Below are 20,351 nucleotides of genomic sequence, written 5' to 3' on the forward strand. Positions count from 1 at the left end.
TCCATACCAAAAATATTTTGCAAGCTATCTGTCTAATCGTAAACAAGTAGTAAAAATTAATGGATCATTTAGTACCTTTTCTGATATTGAGTACGGCGTACCACAAGGTTCTGTTTTGGGGCCCTTCTTGTTTAATATTTATGTAAACGATATGGTTGACTTAAAATTAAATGCAAGGTTATTTCAGTATGCTGATGATACGGCATTAGTAATATCCCATGAATCAAGCCCACAGGCACTGAAACTACTTCAGTACGATGTCAAAAAAATAGTAGATTGGTTTTCTGGAAATCAAATATACATAAACAAAAAGAAAACTGCGTTGATATGTTTCCGAAATCCGCACAAGAATGTTGATCTTTCCGCGGCGATTCTTTTGCATGGTAGTGACTGTGCCAATTGTGACTGTTCGCTGCTGCCCTACTCGAACAGTGTTAAATATCTGGGCCTATATCTTGATTCTAATTTGTGTTGGTCGTCTCAAATTGACCACTTATTAAAGCGACTGCGTTCCCTTTCTGTGCAGCTGTATCGTATAAAATACACTGCACCTGTAAAGTTGCGTCAGACTGTGTATAAATCTTTTTTATTTATTTATTGAACCTTACAGGCCCCGAAGGGCATTGTGTAAGGGGGGTTACAATATCAAAGTTAATGGCTGTAAACAAGGAGCAGACACTAGGTATTACATAATTTCAAACATAAAAGAATTCCCAACGTAATTATACATGGTCGCTACAGATATAGAGTACATGCAGATGCATATAAAATATGAGAGAAAACATTTAGAAAGAAAGGCAACATGATAATAGTATAACATAGGTCCATTGAACTAGCAATACAAACTTAACACTTTCTCACGGAATGAAGCAGGACAATTTATCGATGCAATTGAATCAGGAAGATCATTCCAGAGTGAAATGGCGCGAGGAAGTGCAGATGAGTTGAAAGCTTTCGTACGGCCAAAGATGCGAGAAAAACTAAGATGATTGTGCAAGCGTCTAGACGTGCGCAGTGGATTGCTTAGTGGCTGCGGCGAAGGCCTATCCGTATACACATGTGTAACAAGCACAGAAGCGAAACTTGGCGGCGATTTTCTAGAGGCGGGAGAACATGTTCTTTTTTCATTTCAGACACACTAGATTGGCGGATATAGTTGTTGGAAATAAATCTGGCAGCTCTGTTTTGTATCGATTCTAATTTTATGTTCAGATAGTTCTGGTGTGGTGACCATATCGAAGACGCAAATTCAAGCTGGGAGCATACATAGGTTATGTAAGCTAATTTTCGGACATGAGCGGGCGCTTTTTTAAGGTTACGGCGGAGATAACCAAGAGAGCGAGATGCTTTAGCACAGATGGAAGTGATATGTTCGTTCCAGGATAGGTTCGGTGTTAAAAGAATGCCCAGGTACTTGTACGACGGTGTCTCAGACAGAGGCACATTATTTAAGAAGTAACAGAACTTGGATTGAGAACGTTTACGGCTGAAAGTCATTATTTTACATTTGGAGGGGTTAAGCGTCATGAGCCAGTTTTCACACCACCCAGCAATATTATTAAGATCCTGCTGAAGAAGGTGATGGTCATTAGTCGATTTTATTTCTCGGTAAATTATACAATCATCGGCAAACATACGGACAAAGGACGATGTATTAGTTGGGAGATCATTAATATAAATAAGGAAGAACAAAGGACCGAGAATGCTGCCTTGAGGAACACCCGAAGTAACAGAAGAAGATGACGAGGAGTAATTATTAACGAAGGTAAACTGTTCGCGAAGAAAAAGAAAGTTTCGAAGCCATGATAAAGTGAGGGAATCAAGAGGGAGAATAGACGACAATGGGCTACTCGGTCAAATGCCTTCGAAAAATCAAGAAATATGCAATCTGTTTGTTCATTTTTATCCATATTAAAATTAAGATCAGTTGTTAGCTCGAGCAGCTGAGTGTCACACGAATAACCTTTTCTAAAGCCGTGCTGATTAGGAAAGAAAAAGTTATTAGACTCAAGATGACGGCGGACGTTAGAAGAAACAATGTGCTCGAGTAGTTTACAGCATATGCATGTGAGCGAGATGGGCCTGTAACTGTCAGGAGAACTTCTATCACCGCTTTTAAAAACTGGAATTATTTTTGCCATTTTCCACTCAGCAGGGAGTTGACCTGTCTGTAATGATTGCTGGAATATACGGCAAAATATTTCGCTGCAAATGGGCTTTAAATTCTTCAGTACCTTCGAGTTGATATTGTCAATGCCAGACGAAGTAGAAAGGTTCAGATTGTCGATTAGAAGAGAAATGCCTTCAACTGTTATAGTAATGGGTTCCATATACGGCCAGTCGAATTCGGGGACAAATGGTACGCTGGAATGATCTTCCTTCGTGAAGACAGATGAAAAGAATTTGTTGAACTCAGACGGGCATTCTTCATCAGAAACAGGCACGTGAGCGTCCCTACGTAAAGAAATGCGATTGCCATCCCTCTGTGGCGCAATCACCTGCCAGAACTTTTTAGGCGTGGATTTTAGCAAAGCGGGGAGATCGTAAGAAAAGTATTTAACTTTCGAGTCACGTATGGCAGCACAGTATGATTTGACACACTCCTTGTAATTCTTCCAATCGGACTGATTACAAGTAAACGAAGCTTTCATGTATAATCGTTTCTTTTTGTTTCTAAGCCTTCTGAGGGATTTGTTAAACCAAGGATTAGACTTATCGTTGTTCACACGCACTAACGGGACGTATAAGTCGACCAACTCGCAGATCTTTTCCCTGAAAAGAACCCAGTTTTCGTGTACCGTTCTAGAAGGAAAGTGTGGCAGGAATGTGTGGCGAAAAAAGATGTCAAAATCCGCGTTCATTAGCGAAAAATTGGCTTTATTGTAGTCTCGTATATTTTTACTTTCGCGACCAGAGTACCTATGATTGATTCTGATTGGTAACTGCATTAACTTGTGATCACTAAAGTCATCAAAAAATGCAATATCGCCTATGGTATCAGGAACGCTGCTTAGAATTCAGTTCAGTTCAGGCGTTCAGTCGTGTCCGACTCTTCGTGACCCTATGGACCATGTCACGCCACGCTTTCCGGTCTCTCACTATCTTCTTAACATCACATAGCTTCATCTGCAATGCCTCGAGAATGCCATCTAACCATCGCGTTCGCTGCCTACCCCTTCTCCGGCGACCCTCAACCTTTCCCAACATCAAATCTTTCTCCAGCGACTCCTCTCTTCTCATCAGATGACCAAAGTAGCTGAGCTTTAACTTTAGAATTTGACCCTCCAATGAGCAGTCAGGGTTTATGGTCGACAATATCGACTGATTTGATCTTCTGGCAGTCCAAGGAACTCTTAAGAGTCTTCGCCAGCACCACAATTCAAACGCGTCAATTCTTCGGCGGTCAGCCTTTTTCACAGTCCAACTCTCGCATCCATACATCACAACTGGAAAGACCATAGCACGGGTTATACGGATCTTGGTTGGCAGACTAATGTCTCTGCTCTTTACTAGGCGGTCAAGGCTAACCATTGTTCTCTTTCCCAGAAGCAGGCGTCTCCTAATTTCATGGCTGCAGTCTCCTTCCGAGGTAATCTTGGCGCCCAAGAACAGAAAATCTGTCACAGCTTCCACTTCTTGTCCATTGATGCTCCAGGACTTGATAGGGCAAGACGCCATGATCTTCGTCTTTTTAATGTTCAGTTTAAGCCCAAACTTCTCACTCTCTTCTTGTACGCGCATCAGAAGTCTCTTGAGTTCCACTTCACTTTCTGCCATTAAAGTGGTATCATCCGCATATCTAAGGTTGTTGATACGTTTTCCAGCAATCTTCACTCCAGCTGAAGACTCGTCCAGACCGGCCTTCCTCATGATGCACTCTGCATATAGGTTAAATAGGCAGGGCGACAGTATGCAGCCTTGCCTCACCCCTTTCTCAATTGGAAACCAATCAGTAAGACCATGCCCAGTTCTGACTGTGGCCTCTTGCCCTTCATAAAGGTTCCTGAGGAGACAGAGATGCTTAGAATTAGGTCAAGAGTATTCGGGCCACGTGTCGGATGGCTAACAATTTGGGATAGGTTAAAGTCCAAAGTCAAATTTAGAAAGTCTCGAGATGTGGCGTTAGCGGTAGTTAAATTAGGCCAATCAATATCTGGAAAGTCACCAAAAAGGTATATGTGGTCGCATGGATATTGCAAGGTAGCTGCATTTGGCGTAGATTGTCAACAAAGCAGTGACCGGTGGTCGGTAACAGGCACCAATAAGTACCTTTGTCGAAGACGAGACGAAGGCTGTCCAGACAATTTCGAGTGGTGAAACTGTGTCCACTACAAATGATCTGAGTGTTTTTTTAATGGCTATCAAAACGCCTTTCCTTTCTGAGCGGTCATGACGATAAATACAGTATGCATTTATGTCTGGTAGAACTTCACTGCTGTTTATATCAGGGTGCAGCCAGGTTTCTGTTAATATAAGAATATCAGTATTGTTATCATCAATGAAGGAACATATCTGATCGCGCTTCGGAAGCAAGCTGCGAATATTAGCGAAAGTTACTGATAAACACGGTACCGACTGACTTTTTGCGGCGAATGTAAGTGTATGAGGACCTGATTTCCGAGCTAGCTAGCTGCAAGAGATGACGGAATCTGTTTCACTGTCGTAAATGTAGGTCTTGTCGCCCATGCGCATTTTGTCTACAGACAACCTGAACTACTTATCCTTTGCTTTGGCATGCTGTATCAATTTTTTTCGTGCCACCCGGGTGGCAGCAGAAAAATCCTCGCCGATAGAAAATCCTGAGTTCTTTAATTTGCGAGCAGCAGCTAAGATTGTTTGCTTGTCCTTAGATATGGCATTTGGCAGATATGGCCTATGCTTAGATATGGCATTTCTGTCTATGGATCGTGTGCGCCCTGTAAGATTAGGAAGGTTGATAAGTTGTTGTGCAGAATCTCCACTAATTTGCTGTATGGAACTGCTTATGAGAAGGCTGACTACAACACCAGGATGGCTGAAGCAGGTGTTAGTCCCCTGCATGACTTGTACGTGCAAGTGGTAATTCTAAGAAATTACTTTTCTAACCAGTTCAAACAGCCAGATAAAAAACCAGAGTCCCTTAGGCACATAGCACGTTACAAGGTACCAAGGGTTTATACCAATTATGGCAAAAAGACACGACAGTTTTATATTCCTTACTATTTTAACAAACCACCAGCAGATGTGTTGGGTTGTGATTCTATGAAGACTACTAAATCTGCACTGAAAGCGTGGATTGTAGGTCGCGAAGAAAGATATTAAGCTTCTTTGTAACTTATATTCGTTTTTTTTTTTCGTTTTTTTGCCGATTTTATTAAGTTTATTGACTATAGGTTTCAGTGTCTTTTTAGCTATTGACTGTACTGAGAAAACTATATATGCATTGTACCAGCTTTTTCTTTTTTTTCTTTTTTGACTGACTGTGTACTATCAGCGTTTTTATATTGAATGCATACCGCTGTGACTGCCGTTGCCCGCCCACAAGCGCTTGCGCTTCTGCGGGCACCCGCTATTTTGCATGTATATTTCTCGCAATAAAGTTCATGTATGTATGTATGTATGTATGTAAACCTGGCTGCTTTGCGTTGGACATTTTCTAATTTAAGAGCACAGATTGTTGGGCGAGTTGGTGCATTGCAGACCCGTTCTAGCGCATATGAACGAGGACGAGAGAGATGTAGACAACACGAGCACTAACTTTCAACTGATGATTTATTGACACCACTGCACATTGCACATTAACCCTCACTGAGAAACGCGTTTGTTGGGAGTATCATCCAAGGGCCAACAAACCCCTACTACCGTTTCACTCATCACATTCTAAACTTGTCAAGAGAGCAATAGTCAAGCAGTGCTTAAATAATTCCCTGAAAAAAATCCTGTTGCCATTCAATGTCCTTTCAAAGGCAAGTAACGCGTCTTGTGTCAGCGGGATACCTCATTGTATCTGTTTCTCAAGGGATGCTAGGAAAAACAAAGACTGAGCGAAGGAAATGAAAAAAGAACAGTGGTAATTCCCTATTTGCATAACACCTCACATCGCCTAAAAAAGATAGCGAAACGCAGCAATGTCAGAGTGGTGCTTTCGGCTCCCGAGAAGCTAGGAAGACTTGTGAAAATGACCAACCCTTTTTCAAGGCCAAAACAGCAGTGCACAATTAGACATCGAGAACCCTTTGTAGCTTGTTTGTCCGGGGTGGTGTATGAGATTCCCCTGTCATGTGGCTCGAGGTACGTCGGCCAAACTGGCTGATGTGTCAATGAGAGATTATTGGAGCACAGGAGAATGTGGGCAACTACAGGGATGGTAATCTCTCTGTGCATTGTCACGATTGTGCTGAAAAGAATAAAAAAGCGTGCAAACCATTTTTTAACGCGTGCAAGATAGTAGCCAAACATGTGTGTAAAGATGTCAGGGAAGTAATCGAGGCCGATCTGATTATAAAAGCGGGTGCATCCTGTGTCAGCACACCATCTGTTTCTTTGACGGCCAAAGATTTAAATTTTTTGTCCGGGGCCACGTGATGTCGGCGTTTATGTCGGGTGACGTCATGATGCAGGTTGTATTTAATGTGCAATGGTGTCAATAAATCATCAGTTGAAAGTTAGCGCTCGTGTTGTCTACATCTCTCTCGTCCTCGTTCATATGCGCTAGAACGTGTCTTCTAATTTAAGTTTGTTAGTTTCGGTCCAAGGGTCCCACACTGCTGCCGCATATTCCAATATTGGCCTAACAAATGTTTTATAAGCTAAAAGCTTTATTTCTTGTGTGGATTGTGCCAGAAAGGCGTGCCAGAAAGAGATGAACACAAGCGCTTTGTTGTCTTTGTGTATTCTCTGTCCTCGTCTCTTTCATGTGGAGTATGTCTAAATGAGGACCCTAATGATGGCAACCACACAGGTCCACCCAAGCTCTCATTGCTGCTGCAGGATGCAGCATGGGAACATCAGCTCCAGCGTTATGAAACACCACGGTGGCAGCCCCAAAGAGGTTCAACAATGGCCCACATTTTTGTTCAGCTTTTTTAGCAATCACGCATCAAGCCTTTAATCATATCTGATGCGGGAATTCTTAACCTCACGCTCGACGCTAAAAAGACTTTCTAAAACAGTGCAGCAAATACTTAGGACAAATATTTCGTAAATCTTTGTTGTTATCATCTTTACCTGACGACTGGAAGAAGGCAAAAACTGCACCAATACATAAGACGGGAGACACCGCATTACCCTCGAATTACAGACCGATATCTCTAACCAGTACAAGTTGCAAAATTTTCGAGCATATCATCCTTAAGCACATACAAACCTTTTTGATACTCTCAACCTGTTGTCACCGAACCAGCACGGATTCCGCCGGGGACTATCAACCACCACAGAAGTCGTACATGATTTGGCACTTGGTATCAATAACTGCAGCCAGACTGATATAATTCTATTAGACTTTTCGAAAGCACTTGATAGCGCAAGCCACAAAAAACTAATCACAAAATTACGGGGTTTCATTGGGGATGGGGAAATTTCAAACTGGGTTACAGACTTCTTAACAAACTGGACACAGTTTGTGCTCTTTCAGCAGATAGAATCGGCGACTGTGCCTGTCACATCAGGCATCCCACAAGGATCCGTGCTGGGGCCACTATTATTTTGAGTTTTCATTAACGACATTACCAGGAATATTGATTGCATCATCAAACTCTTCACCAATAACTGCATTATCTACAAAACTATTAACCGGTACAAAGATTATACTTCACTAAATGACTCACTGTACAAGCTAACCGAATGGTGCCAAAAATGGCAAATGCCGATAAATACCACCAAATCAGCTTGCATGACAATAACAAGAACACAGCGACCTTACAACTTTCCACACTATATTAACGATGAAATACTGACCACAGTTCATCAGCATAAGTACTTAGGCATCACACTAACTTCTGACTTAAGATGGGACGCACACATTGCTAATATCACCTCGACAGCATTATGCAAACTGTTTTTTCTCCAAAGATGTCTGCATTATGCAAACTGTTTTTTCTCCAAAGATGTCTGCGCCTCGCACCTACGTCAACTAAGCTTCTTGCATATACTACTTTCGTTAGACCAGTTTTAGAGTATGCTAGTACAATTTGGTTTCCTCATTCAGTGACTAATGTAAAGAAGCTAGAAAAAGTACAGCGTAAAGCATTGTGGTTTATTCATAACAAATATAAGCACACTGATTCACCGACTAACCTTGCAGCTATATCGGGCTTAGCAACGATGTCATCCAAAGCGCAACTAGCACGACTCAAATTTTTATTTCAAATGACCCATGACTACTATAACATAGACCTTAAAAAATACCTATCGTTCTCGCAGTCATGACATAAACACACACATACTATAACAGAATACTCATGCCACAACACCCCTCGTGATCAGAGAGTGGAATCGCCTAGATCCTTCCATCATTTCTGCAGAATCGTTATCAGAATTCACGTCACGACTGGAATAACACCTCGCAAACATTTATTGGATTGCTATCCTGAAGGGAATTTATTTTTATTGTTTCCCTAACACTGTTACTATTATCATGTTGCCAATCTGATGATACACCTGGCTATTAGATATGTAATACTTTTTACAGTGTTCTTGTTTGCTTGTTATTTTTATTGTTCCTAACCTAATTTGCCCTTTTGCATTCACCTTTGATTCATGAGTGCACTGTTGAAAATAGCACGTTATTTCAATTTTGTTTGCCCGCCTGCTTTGGTCTCAGTTAAGACTGGCAGTATTGAAAATAAATGAAAGAAAACTGTTGCACAACAAAGGAGTTGAAAGTGACAATGACGAAAAGGACACTGATCTCTTTAATCTGTTTGTAATTAAGCAACGGAAGTGAACACAGAGAGGCATGCTGCTTCAGACTGGTTTGTGCTCAGGGAGACTTCACGTTTGTACCCGTCACTTTCTTCTCTGTCTTTCTGCGCGATTTCATGATGCATTCATATCATATTGCTCTTAAGTGAATGGTTGTGTCACTCACCGCTCGCTTGTTCCATGTACCAGGTCTGCAGCTTGGTCAGGAGCCGGTCTACGTCACTGTCCTTGGCCACCTGCACAGTGGCCTCAAGTTGAATGCTGCATACCTTCAACTACTCTCTTTACTGCACGGCAAGGATCCACATTTCCACTGGATGGGATCAAAGCCATGACTGCTGGCACGTTCACTGCAAGGGCAGGCTTCTGTTATCACTCACATGAGCATGAAGGGCCATCTGGTTGGGATGGGCATACAACAAAGTAAACAGCATTTATGGAATAAACGGTTGTCATTGATTAGTGGCAGTAATCCGGGAAGGATGTACGGGGTAAAAAGAAACGGTTATCGGTCTGATGAAAGGTACTCCAGCGGCGGTGAAGATGAAAAGTTTTGTTTTCTATGACGAGATGCGAGGATGGCAGACTGAGGTTGTCTTTCGTGCTGGATATGCTTGCACTTCTCTTATAACAGGAGAAGATGAATTCTTTTGAAACATTTCCAGCAAGCTTGTTAACTGAGTTTAGGTAATATGAGTGATTTGTAAAATGAAAGTTTCAGAGAAAGCTATCCAAGAGTTTTGCTGGCGTTGTTAACAACATGAACAGTCCAGGTAAGGAGATGTCAACACAGAGGTTCTTATACGAAAGCACTGAATGTGATAAGAGGGCAAATTATTATTCACTCTATACCGTATTTACTCGCATAATGATCGCACTTTTTTTTTTAAAATACTGACGCAAATTTCGGGGTGCGATCATTACGCGGGGTAAATTTTCTACAAAAAATTTTTGAGCACCGAAAACGCAAACAAGTTGCAGGTCAGACGTCTTAGAACATATATCTGCATTACAACCAAAAATAAAAGCTGAGTAAGGCTTACCTTCGCAATAAACACGCACATTAAGCATCACATGGAGTGCACAATGCCCATTTATTTTTTTTCGTCAGTACTCTAATCAAAGTCTGAAATCCTCGCCATCCTCGCTTTCACTGCTGCACGACTCATCGGAAACGGCAGTGTCGTCGCTGGGAGCATCTTCACAATCCCACAGGAAGTCATCTTCCGTTCCATCCAAAGCGTTAGATATGCCTGTCTTCTTAAAACTCTTAGCCACTACCTCGTCGGGGATACTGCTCCACGCTTCTGTGATCCACGAGCACAGCATCTCCATGGAAGGCCTTCTAATCTTTCCGCTCGGCGTCAAATCATGCTGGCCCATCGCCATCCACTCAGCATAAAGTAGTCGAACGTTGTCCTTGAACGGTTTGTTCAAAGACACGTCGAGAGGCTGCAGCAGCGAAGTCAGGCCGCCAGGAATGACTGCAATGTCCGTGCGCAGCTCTTTCAGCTTGGCACGCACGCTGTCCACAAGGTGACCCCTAAAACTGTCCAAAACCAGAAGCGAGGGAAGCAGAAATGCTCCTGGTCTTCTTCCCCAAACAGTCTTGATCCAGTCGACCATCAGGTCTGCAGTCATCCACCCTTTCATCTGTGCACGTGTATGGATGCCACGGGGAAAGTTTCCCTTTGGAATAGTCTTCCGTTTGAAGATCACGTATGGTGGCAGCTTCCGCCCGTCGGCCGTCACAGCAAGCATGACTGTGCATCGCTGTTTTTCTGCGCCAGACGTCTTCACGAGGACGCTCCGAGCACCCTTCTCGTTCACAGTTGTATTCCGGGGCATGTCGAACGTCAGTGGAGTTTGATCGGCGTTTCCAATTTGCGACATGAGGTAACCGCATTTTTCGCGAAGCCTAGTAACGAAGTGATGGAAGTCTATCACTTTGCTTTCATACGCGGCTGGGAGCCGCTGGCACAACGACGTCCGCCGCCTCAGGGAAAGTCCATTCCGTCGCATAAAGCGAGTCGTCCAACCGGAGCTAGCGCGGAAATCCTTTGCGGCGATTCCCAGCTTCCTGGCAGTTGTGCGCGCCTGCGTCTTTATCATTTCTAATGACACTGCACAACCATCCTTGCGCAGGTCCCTCACGTATTCTAGGACCGCCTCCTCAACACGAGGGAACTTGCCCGTTTTGGGTCCACGGAAAGCCCGCCGTGTCTTGTTCGTAGCCATCCGCTTCTCACGCTGCTTCTTCCAATAGCGTATCCTCATTTCGTCCACGCCGAAATGCCTACCAGCAGCGCGGTTGCCATGCTCCAGTGCATAGTCGACAGCCTTGAGCTTGAACGCGGCGGTGTAACTGGCATACCGCCCCATGGTGAAATGGCGTAAACTCGCACAAAAACACAAAACACGCTACGACGCTGCCGAATTGCAAAATGGCGAACGCCGCAAAGCATGGAATCATGGGAACTCCAACGTTACTAGACTAGGTTGGGAACTCGTCGGAATGCATTCGCTGCGGGATGACTGCAGATCAACCACCAGGCGGCTCCATGTTCGGGGTGCGATCATTACGTGGGGAATTTAAAAAATGGAATTTTGACCTCAAAATTCTGGGGTGCGATCATTACGCGAGTGCGATCATTATGCGAGTAAATACGGTATACGCACATGGATTTGCATTTGTTAGTATTAAAGGGAAGCTGAAACGGTTTTAAAATTGCACAAAATTTGGTGGTTGGAAAGATGGGGTTTTGTTGATCATGTGTGTCAATTTTTCCTGAATTCTCTCAATAAGAAAAACCGAAATCACTTGTTATAAACGTGCCACAGTCAAGCCCTTGTCATTACCGGAAGCGGTGGGGGCGGGGCCAAGAAACTGGGGAACAGACAGATGTGACGTCAATCTTGAAATGCCGGCCAGTGGCCTATTTTTCACGCTTGCTTCGCTTCATCCCACTCTTCGGTGATCAACGAATAATTGTAATTTGCTCCATTTGTTTGCTCCAGTTCGGTCGTTCGTTGGTGAAGGTTCTGTGTGTTCAAGGATTCCACTAGGTCAGCCAGCAGATACGCAGCTGTTGTGGAGTGGCACGTTTCGACACCCTCTGACTAGTGAGCCCCTTTGCTCAGTTGTAAAATAAACATCGTTCGGTGTCCGAAAATGATTTTTCTCGCGTCATTAGGCAACAAACATTCACACTTTTGTGAGTGCTCGAAGCGACCAGTGGTTATCAGCACTGCTTTCCATTGTGTGAACATCTGTTGTCCTGGTGACATGGTCCGAGGGCAGCACTGCCTCGCCTTCTGCAAGCTATCTGTGGACCCCTTGCGCTATCGTCAAGAAAGCATGCTCTTAGATAATAAGCCCAGGGATAAGGAATGTCAAAAATTAACTCTTACTGACCCATAGTTGTGCTAACTGCGATACAAGCAAGTTTCCCTTCACAGCTGCATTGCTGCTTATCTGATCCTCTGCTAAGGCAGCACCATAATTAATGATATCTTCATTTCATTGTGAGAGTAGCTGCTCAATCCCCAAGCGTCGTCTGCACAATAATATAGCAATGACCAGGGAGTGTGCTCTGCCAGAGCGCCCGTCTGCCGTGCTCGCTTCATCTGCATGAGGCGGACCATTTTCGGCATTGCGTTGAACAACGCAAACTAAGCTGCAGAGGTAGCAACTATACAGTATGCGTGCGTACTCGACTAGGATTAACAATGCCATTTGTTGCTACTGAAACTCCATTTAGTGTGTAAAGGGCAGTTGTTAAAGCTCGTGCACGTTTTGCTCTCGGGGGCTGATTTCCCACTCGCGCAAATATGCTGACGACAGCACCTTTCGTAGCACCGTTTTTTGGAACAATCTAAAGGTGTTCTTTGGTCACCCCGTCCTGAGATCTGCCATTCACATTTTGGCTCATTCATGTGGGCTTCACTGTGGAAGCAGATCAGGAAGAAACTGCTGATGTTGCCGTGAGGACACACTATCAGACCTTGTAAAAGAAGCGTCTGATAAGCCATGACGACAACCAGGTCGGCCCAGTGTCAGTGAACGAGGCCAGCCAGGTGCTTCCAACAAGAGCACACATACAGCCTGAGCAAGATGAATGCATATTTGCCCAAGAAGCAAACTACTTCATACAGCTACTGTCGGGGTCACAACCGAAACTGTCAATAAACGAAACATTTTTCCTTGTCGAGTTTATAACAGAGCATGGGGCTCAGTGCAAGGGGGAAATGGATGGCAGCAAAACAGTGTCATCTACCAGAGAGTGGAGACCAATTGGCCTAGCCTGAAAAATGTGGTTACAGTTTGATAGCTGCAACATGGCAAGCTTCAACAGAACCACTTCTTTGGCCTAGATAATTCCATTAACGGTTCGAGCTTAAAACTGCACCAAGAAGCATGGAGTAACTTTCAAGGTAGAGTAGCATCCCCGACTAGTTTTTCTTCCACTGTAAACTTTGCTTTTGAGAAGCTGAGCTGCTGGTTCTTCTGATGACTACAGTATAACAAGAAAGAACAATTATCATTTCAACAAACAGTTCTGCCGAGTGCAGTAGATGGTTGCGATCCGAAAAAACACACTTGTTGGCATTACCTTGGCAAGGTGGCCGACGGTGGTGGCACAGCAGCGCCGGACGGTGGCACTGCGGTCACTGAGGCCATTGACAAAGGCCCGCAGCAGCTTTCCTGCACCCAGAAGCACAGTTTGTTCTGGCACAGAGCTTCATTCCTGGGCATGAACAAAATTGCTGCATTGGCTGCACACGAGGGCAAGTTCAGACAGGGCCACAAGAGGAGGCCTACTCAATAGGAAAGAGGACTCCTCTCACCCCATGATGTGCACTAGCGAACACGTCTATTTATTTAAAAAGACTAGTGCATAACACAGGGACAGACAGTACATAAATTGCTACATGGTGTGTTAGAAAAGTAATAACCATGAATTCTTTTTACACATCGAGGTTATCCCTTTCAAGGTTATCCCCTTCTGCATTTACACAGAGAGGTTATTTCCAATCTTCGTAGCAGTTCTGGAATGCATTTCAGCTCGTCTGTTATGCTCTCATGGATATGAGTACCAAAGTGGGTTTTGGGAATAAAAACAAGTCCCAGGGACCCGGTGACCTGAGGAACTACAGGAATACTATTTCTTGCCAACAAGACAATTGATGGACATTGCTATGTGACAGGGTGCATTGTCGTGGTGAAGTATCAATGCCTGTTCGCACATGTGCAACCCATTTCTACAGTTCTTCAAGAACTTGACAATAAGAAGTTTGAGAGTTTATCCTGGAGGCATGAATTCCTTGTGGATGATCCTTCGAATGTAAAAAACAAAAACAAATGAGCATCGATTTAATTTTCGATTTGCTCATTCTTATTTCCTTGGACGGGGAGAGTCCATGCCCAACTTTGGCGGTTTTCGTCTCAGGATCGCATTCAAAAATCCACGATTCGTCACCTGTGATTGGCTCTCTTTCTAAGCACTCTAGAAGATCAAGACATTTCTGTTGTTCTTCTGCGTGAGGCTATTTCGAACCAACTTTGCGCACACTTTCCGCATACCTAAATCCTGTGTTAAGATTTGATAGATGGTAAGAGCGCTGAACTGATGACTTATTGTCGGGAGTAGACGTTATGAGAGACTTTACTTTTGCCATCCACTCTTCAGGTTGAAGGTCGTCTCGGCCTGCTGCAAAGCAGCTGTGCCAGCTGAGTGCCCGGATAGTCAAGATTCCCCCTTTTTGAACAAGTGACAGTAGTTTCACACAAAATTTGCTCGTACTTTTGCCAGTCCATATTCATAACGCACTTAACAGACACAACTTCACTTCAGACGCTCTCAACAATTGTGTGTGTGAAGGGAGCGACAGCAGCATTGTTCTCAATACTTTTTCTAAAGCAACTCATATTTGCAACAGCACTTCCATGGCAACCTGTCATGTTTCGTTGCTCTATGCAAGAAACAGGACTACCAAATTAGACAAAGACTGGACACTTCAACATGCGAGAAGCCTTCCGCAGAGATGCTACACCTCTGAGCAAGGTAAAATATGGAAAAAGAAATGACTGGGGTAAATGATACTAAATGACCAACAGAATACCCAAGCCATGCAGAAAAGAAAATGGTCCGGGGCAAGAAACTGAAAGGCACATTTTGTTTCTATATAGAAATGAAAAGTACAAAGACAAAACATGGCCTATGAATCACAAGAGCAATATCTGCAGCATGCAAATACATGCGCGCTTGGTGAAAAAAGAACGGGTAGAAACCCAGTGTCCAATACATCGCAGTGAGCCGAAACTATCAGGGCTATTGAAAAAACATTTTAACACTTTTCACCTTCATAGCTCTACTGACTTATTCTGAAAGTTTAAGAACAATCTGTGCACACGAATGCATTCCGGGTCTCAGGAGGATAGAGGAAGAGTACTTCGGAATTGCGACGAAAGTTGTATTGAAGCTTGGAGAGCCTCTTCTAGACAAATGATAATGCATTACAACTGACAACTTCTACACATCCCCAGAAATCGTGGACTTCCTGACCAAGAGGGCTACTGATATCTACGGCACAACATGACAGACTCGCAAAGGCCTTCCTCCTGGGTTCTCCAGAGCCAAGCTCAAGAAAAGAGAGGTGCATGCCTATCAAAGGGGTAAATGCTTAGCTATATAGTGGATGAATAAAAAACTGGTTATGGTTTTATCCACTGTACACAGTGCTGAAATGGTGTCATTCAGCCACAAAATGGGGAAGCAAACCATGAAGCCAGACGCTATTGTGGATTACAACCACACAATAGGAGGCATCGACAGGGCAGATCAAATGCTCTCCGGCTACTCAGTGCCAAGGAAGCGAAAGATCTCTTACAAGAAAATCTTCCAACACTTATTGGATGAAGCGAACTACAATTCACTCGTCCTATATAAGAAAAAAGAAAGAAAGTCATCTCATCTGGAGTACCAGTTGCAACTTGTTGAGGAAATCATCAATAAGTATTCAAGTAAGGATGGTACCAAAAAGAGGAGGAGGCCCTCTGAGGATTACTTTCCATCACACCAACAGAGAAGGAAGAACCGACACGCCACTGCGTAATGTGTTATATGAAGCGAGACGCAAATGACACCAGGATCTGGTGCAGGTGGTGCGAAAAGGCCCTCTGCGCAGTGCCATGCTTTGAAAGGTATCATGCAGACGGCAGTCTGAGCTAGTTCGATGTCAACTACGAAGGAACATACCAGTGTGCATGACTTCTCAAAGCGTCTTTTTTCTACATTTTCTAGCATTTATCCACTTCTGTTTATAACACACTTATATGGAGCCGCATATAGTGTATTACTGTAGGCAGCAAAAAATGGTAAATAAAACATTATTTTCTGCCATAATTTTTTAAAAATATATTTTCCTATTTTAAACATCTTAGCGAAGCATTTCGCTTCATAAAGAAAATCTGGCAAAGTTGGAACAATTTTTTTTATATTGGAGCCCTTAAGGGGTTAAACAGTGCATTCTTAAAAGTATATTTCAAATGCTTCCTGAATCCTGCAGTCCTTAGGCAGGACCTCGTCTACACAGTGAGTGAAGAACCTTACAAAGCTTAAGAGTTTGAGAGTGATAAACATGTCATCATCATCATCATCAGCCTGACTATACCCACTGCAGGGCGAAGGCCTCTCCCATATTTCTCCAATTATCCCGGTTTAGTGCTTGACCTCTGCGAACTTCTTAACCTCATCCACCCACCTAACTTTCTGCCACCCTCTGCTACACTTTCCTTCCCTTGGAATACAGTTTGTTAGCCTAAGCAACCATCGATTATCCTCTCTTCGCACTACATGTCCTGCCCATGCCCATTTCTTTTTCTTAATTTCCACTAGAATGTCGGTAACTTGAGTTATTTCTCTGACCCACTCTGCACGCTTCCTATCTCTTAATGTTATCCCTACCATTTTTCGTTCCATAGCCCTCTGGGTTGTCCTCAATTTAAGTAGAACTCTCTTGGTTAGCCTCCACGTTTCAGCCCCATAGGTGAGTACAGGCAAGATGCAACTGTTGTATACTTTCCTCTTGAGCGATACCGGTAATTTGCTAGTCATAATCTGCGAGTGCTTACTAAATGCGCTTCATCCCAATCTTCTTCTTCTTGATATTTCCTTTTCATGGTCCGGATCTGCGGTTACTACCTGTCCTAAGTAGACATATTCGCCTACTATTTCCAGTATTTCGCTACCTAATGTAAACTGCTGTTCCTTCCCGAGGCTGTTGAACATTACCTTAGTCTTCTGCATATTGATTTTAAAGCCTACCTTTCTACTTTTTCTGTCTAGGTCATCAATCATAATTTGCAGTTCATCCCCTGAGTTACTTAGCAAGGCAATGTCATCAGCAAATCGCAGATTACTGAGGTATTCTCCATCTACCCTTATCCCTAACTGCTCCCATTCCAAGTCTCTGAATACTTCCTCTACACAAGCTGTGAATAGTACTGGGGAGATTGTGTCTCCTTGCCTTACACCTTTCTTTATGGGAATTTTGTTACTTTCTTTATGCAGAACTATGGTTGCTGAGCAGCCACTACATATATCTTCCAGCCCTTTCACATATGACTCGTCTACCCCCTGATTTCGCAATGCCTGCATCACCGCCGAGGTTTCAACTGAGTCAAATGCTTTTTCGTAATCAATGAATGCTATGTATAAGGGCTGGTTATATTCCGAGCATTTTTCTATCACCTGATTGATGGTATGGATATGATCGATAGTAGAGTACCGTTTCCGAAACCCTGCTTGATCCTTTGCTTGATTGGAATCTAAGGCTGTCCTGATTCTATTAGCGGTTACCTTAGTAAATACCTTATATGTAACAGACAGTAAGCTGATTGGTCTGTATTTTTTAAGGTCCTTAGAGTCCCCTTTCTTGTGAATGAGGATAATGTTTGCATTCTTCCATGGTTCCGGTACTGTCGATGACACCAGGCACTGCGTATACAGGGTGGCCAGTTTTTCTAGCACGATATCCCCCCCGTCCTTTAACAAATCTGTAGTTATCTGATCCTCTTCAGTTGATTTCCCCCTTTTCATAGTTTCTAATGCTTTCTTGACCTCGTCCTTCATCACTGGTGGAACATCTTACTGTTTTTCCCTACCGCCAATCTCATTACGGTCCTGAGTGCTTTGGCTGCTGTAGAGATCTGTATAGAATTCCTCGACTACTTTGACGATCTTGTCCATATTTGTGATGACGTTGCCCGCCTTGTCCCTTATCGCATACATCTGGTTTTTGCCTATGCCCAATTTCTTCTTTACCGCTTTAAGGCTTCCCCCGTTCTTTACACCATGCTCAATTTTATCTATGTTATACTCCCTTATATCGGCCACCTTGCGCTTATTGATTAGCTTTGATATCTCGGCCAATTCGATCTGGTCTGTTGGATTGGAAGCTTTCATACTCTGGCGTTTCTTAATAAAACCTTTCGTCTCTTTAGACAGCTTACTGGTATCCTCTCTAACTATCCTACCGCCTACTTCTACCGCACACTCAGTAATGATATCTCTGAAATTATTGTTCATTGCTTCTAGGGTAATGTCGCCATCCTCGGTTAGAGCTGAATATCTATTCTGTAGCGAGATCCTGAAGTCTTCTGCCCTCCCCCTCATCTGTAATTTGTTGATGGGTTTCTTTCTTACTAATCTGTTGCGTTCCTTCTTCATCATCATCATCATCATCAACCTGATTATACCCACTGCAGGGCGAAGGCCTCTCCCATATTTCTCCACTTAACCCGATTCTGTGCTAGCTGCATCCACTTGACCCCTGCGAACTTCTTAATCTCATCCGCCCACCTAACTTTCCGCCTTCAGTTCAGTTCAGTTCAGGCGTTCAGTCGTGTCCGACTCTTCGTGACCCTATGGACCATGTCACGCCACGCTTTCCGGTCTCTCACTATCTTCTTAACATCACATAGCTTCATCTGCAATGCCTCGAGGATGCCATCTAACCATCGCGTTCGCTGCCTACCCCTTCTCCGGCGACCCTCAACCTTTCCCAACATCAAATCTTTCTCCAGCGACTCCTCTCTTCTCATCAGATGACCAAAGTAGCTGAGCTTTAACTTTAGAATTTGACCCTCCAATGAGCAGTCAGGGTTTATGGTCGACAATATCGACTGATTTGATCTTCTGGCAGTCCAAGGAACTCTCAAGAGTCTTCGCCAGCACCACAATTCAAACGCGTCAATTCTTCGGCGGTCAGCCTTTTTCACAGTCCAACTCTCGCATCCATACATCACAACTGGAAAGACCATAGCACGAGTTATACGGATCTTGGTTGGCAGACTAATGTCTCTGCTCTTTACTAGGCGGTCAAGGCTAACCATTGCTCTCTTTCCCAGAAGCAGGCGTCTCCTAATTTCATGGCTGCAGTCTCCTTCCGAGGTAATCTTGGCGCCCAAGAACAGAAAATCTGTCACAGCTTCCACTTCTTGTCCATTGATGCTCCAGGACTTGATAGGGCAAGACGCCATGATCTTCGTCTTTTTAATGTTCAGTTTAAGCCCAAACTTCTCACTCTCTTCTTGTACGCGCATCAGAAGTCTCTTGAGTTCCGCTTCACTTTCTGCCATTAAAGTGGTATCATCCGCATATCTAAGGTTGTTGATACGTTTTCCAGCAATCTTCACTCCAGCTGAAGACTCGTCCAGACCGGCCTTCCTCATGATGCACTCTGCATATAGGTTAAATAGGCAGGGCGACAGTATGCAGCCTTGCCTCACCCCTTTCTCAATCGGAAACCAATCAGTAAGACCATGCCCAGTTCTGACTGTGGCCTCTTGCCCTTCATACAGGTTCCGCCTTCAGATTTAGGCTAATTCAGGACCTCACCATCCTGTGGTCACTGCATCGCACTTTCCCGATTACCTCTACATCTTGCATAATGGCGGGGGTTGAACACAGTATGAAGTCAATTTCATTTTTAGTCTACCCGTTAGGGCTTTTCCATGTCCATTTCCGGTTCTTCCGTTGTATAACATGTATAGGCAGTTATAGCTCACTCTTATTTTTCCACTCACACTCGTTCTTTGACTAGCACTCCTGTCAAGTTTCTTGCTCCAGGTATGGATGCACATTCCTCTGTTCCTGCCATACTCTCCCTCACTCTTCCACAGCAACCATAATCTGGATGATTCTGATGTTAACCACCGTCTTGTTAAACATTCCATGCTCTCGTCATACCCCTTCATTCCCCTCTTTTTGCACCTGGCATTCTTTATTTGAGTTGGAACAGCCATTGTTCTAGCTATACTCTCCACCTATGAAAGCCCTCTTCTTCCTTGTCACCATACTCCTTCCTTATTATTCTAGCCACCCTCCGGTTACACATTTCTCCCTCCTTCTCCCACTTAGGCAGCATTCCTCCCCTCTTCCCATCCC

General features: G+C 43.8%; 1 protein-coding gene across 7 annotated transcripts in view; it reads right to left on the reverse strand.

The window, feature by feature from the left end:
• LOC146201438 (proteasome adapter and scaffold protein ECM29) overlaps positions 1–20,351 on the reverse strand; it is a 371,995-nt gene that overhangs the window by 71,480 nt on the left and 280,164 nt on the right. For all 7 annotated transcript variants that reach the window (XR_014705354.1, XR_014705355.1, XM_084595850.1 and 4 more), the window contains 2 exons: positions 13,515–13,606; positions 9,068–9,137 (listed from right to left, as the gene is read on the reverse strand). Coding sequence is in view for 5 of the 7 variants with exons in the window: in XM_084595850.1 (XP_084451976.1) it covers positions 9,068–9,137; positions 13,515–13,606 (162 nt within the window). In the remaining 2 variants the exon portion in view is untranslated. The remainder of the gene's footprint in view (positions 1–9,067; positions 9,138–13,514; positions 13,607–20,351) is intronic.

This window comes from Amblyomma maculatum, chromosome 2 (genome assembly GCF_055883805.1).
Source record: "Amblyomma maculatum isolate TAMU_Amacu chromosome 2, ASM5588380v1, whole genome shotgun sequence".
Lineage (NCBI taxonomy): Eukaryota > Metazoa > Arthropoda > Arachnida > Ixodida > Ixodidae > Amblyomma > Amblyomma maculatum.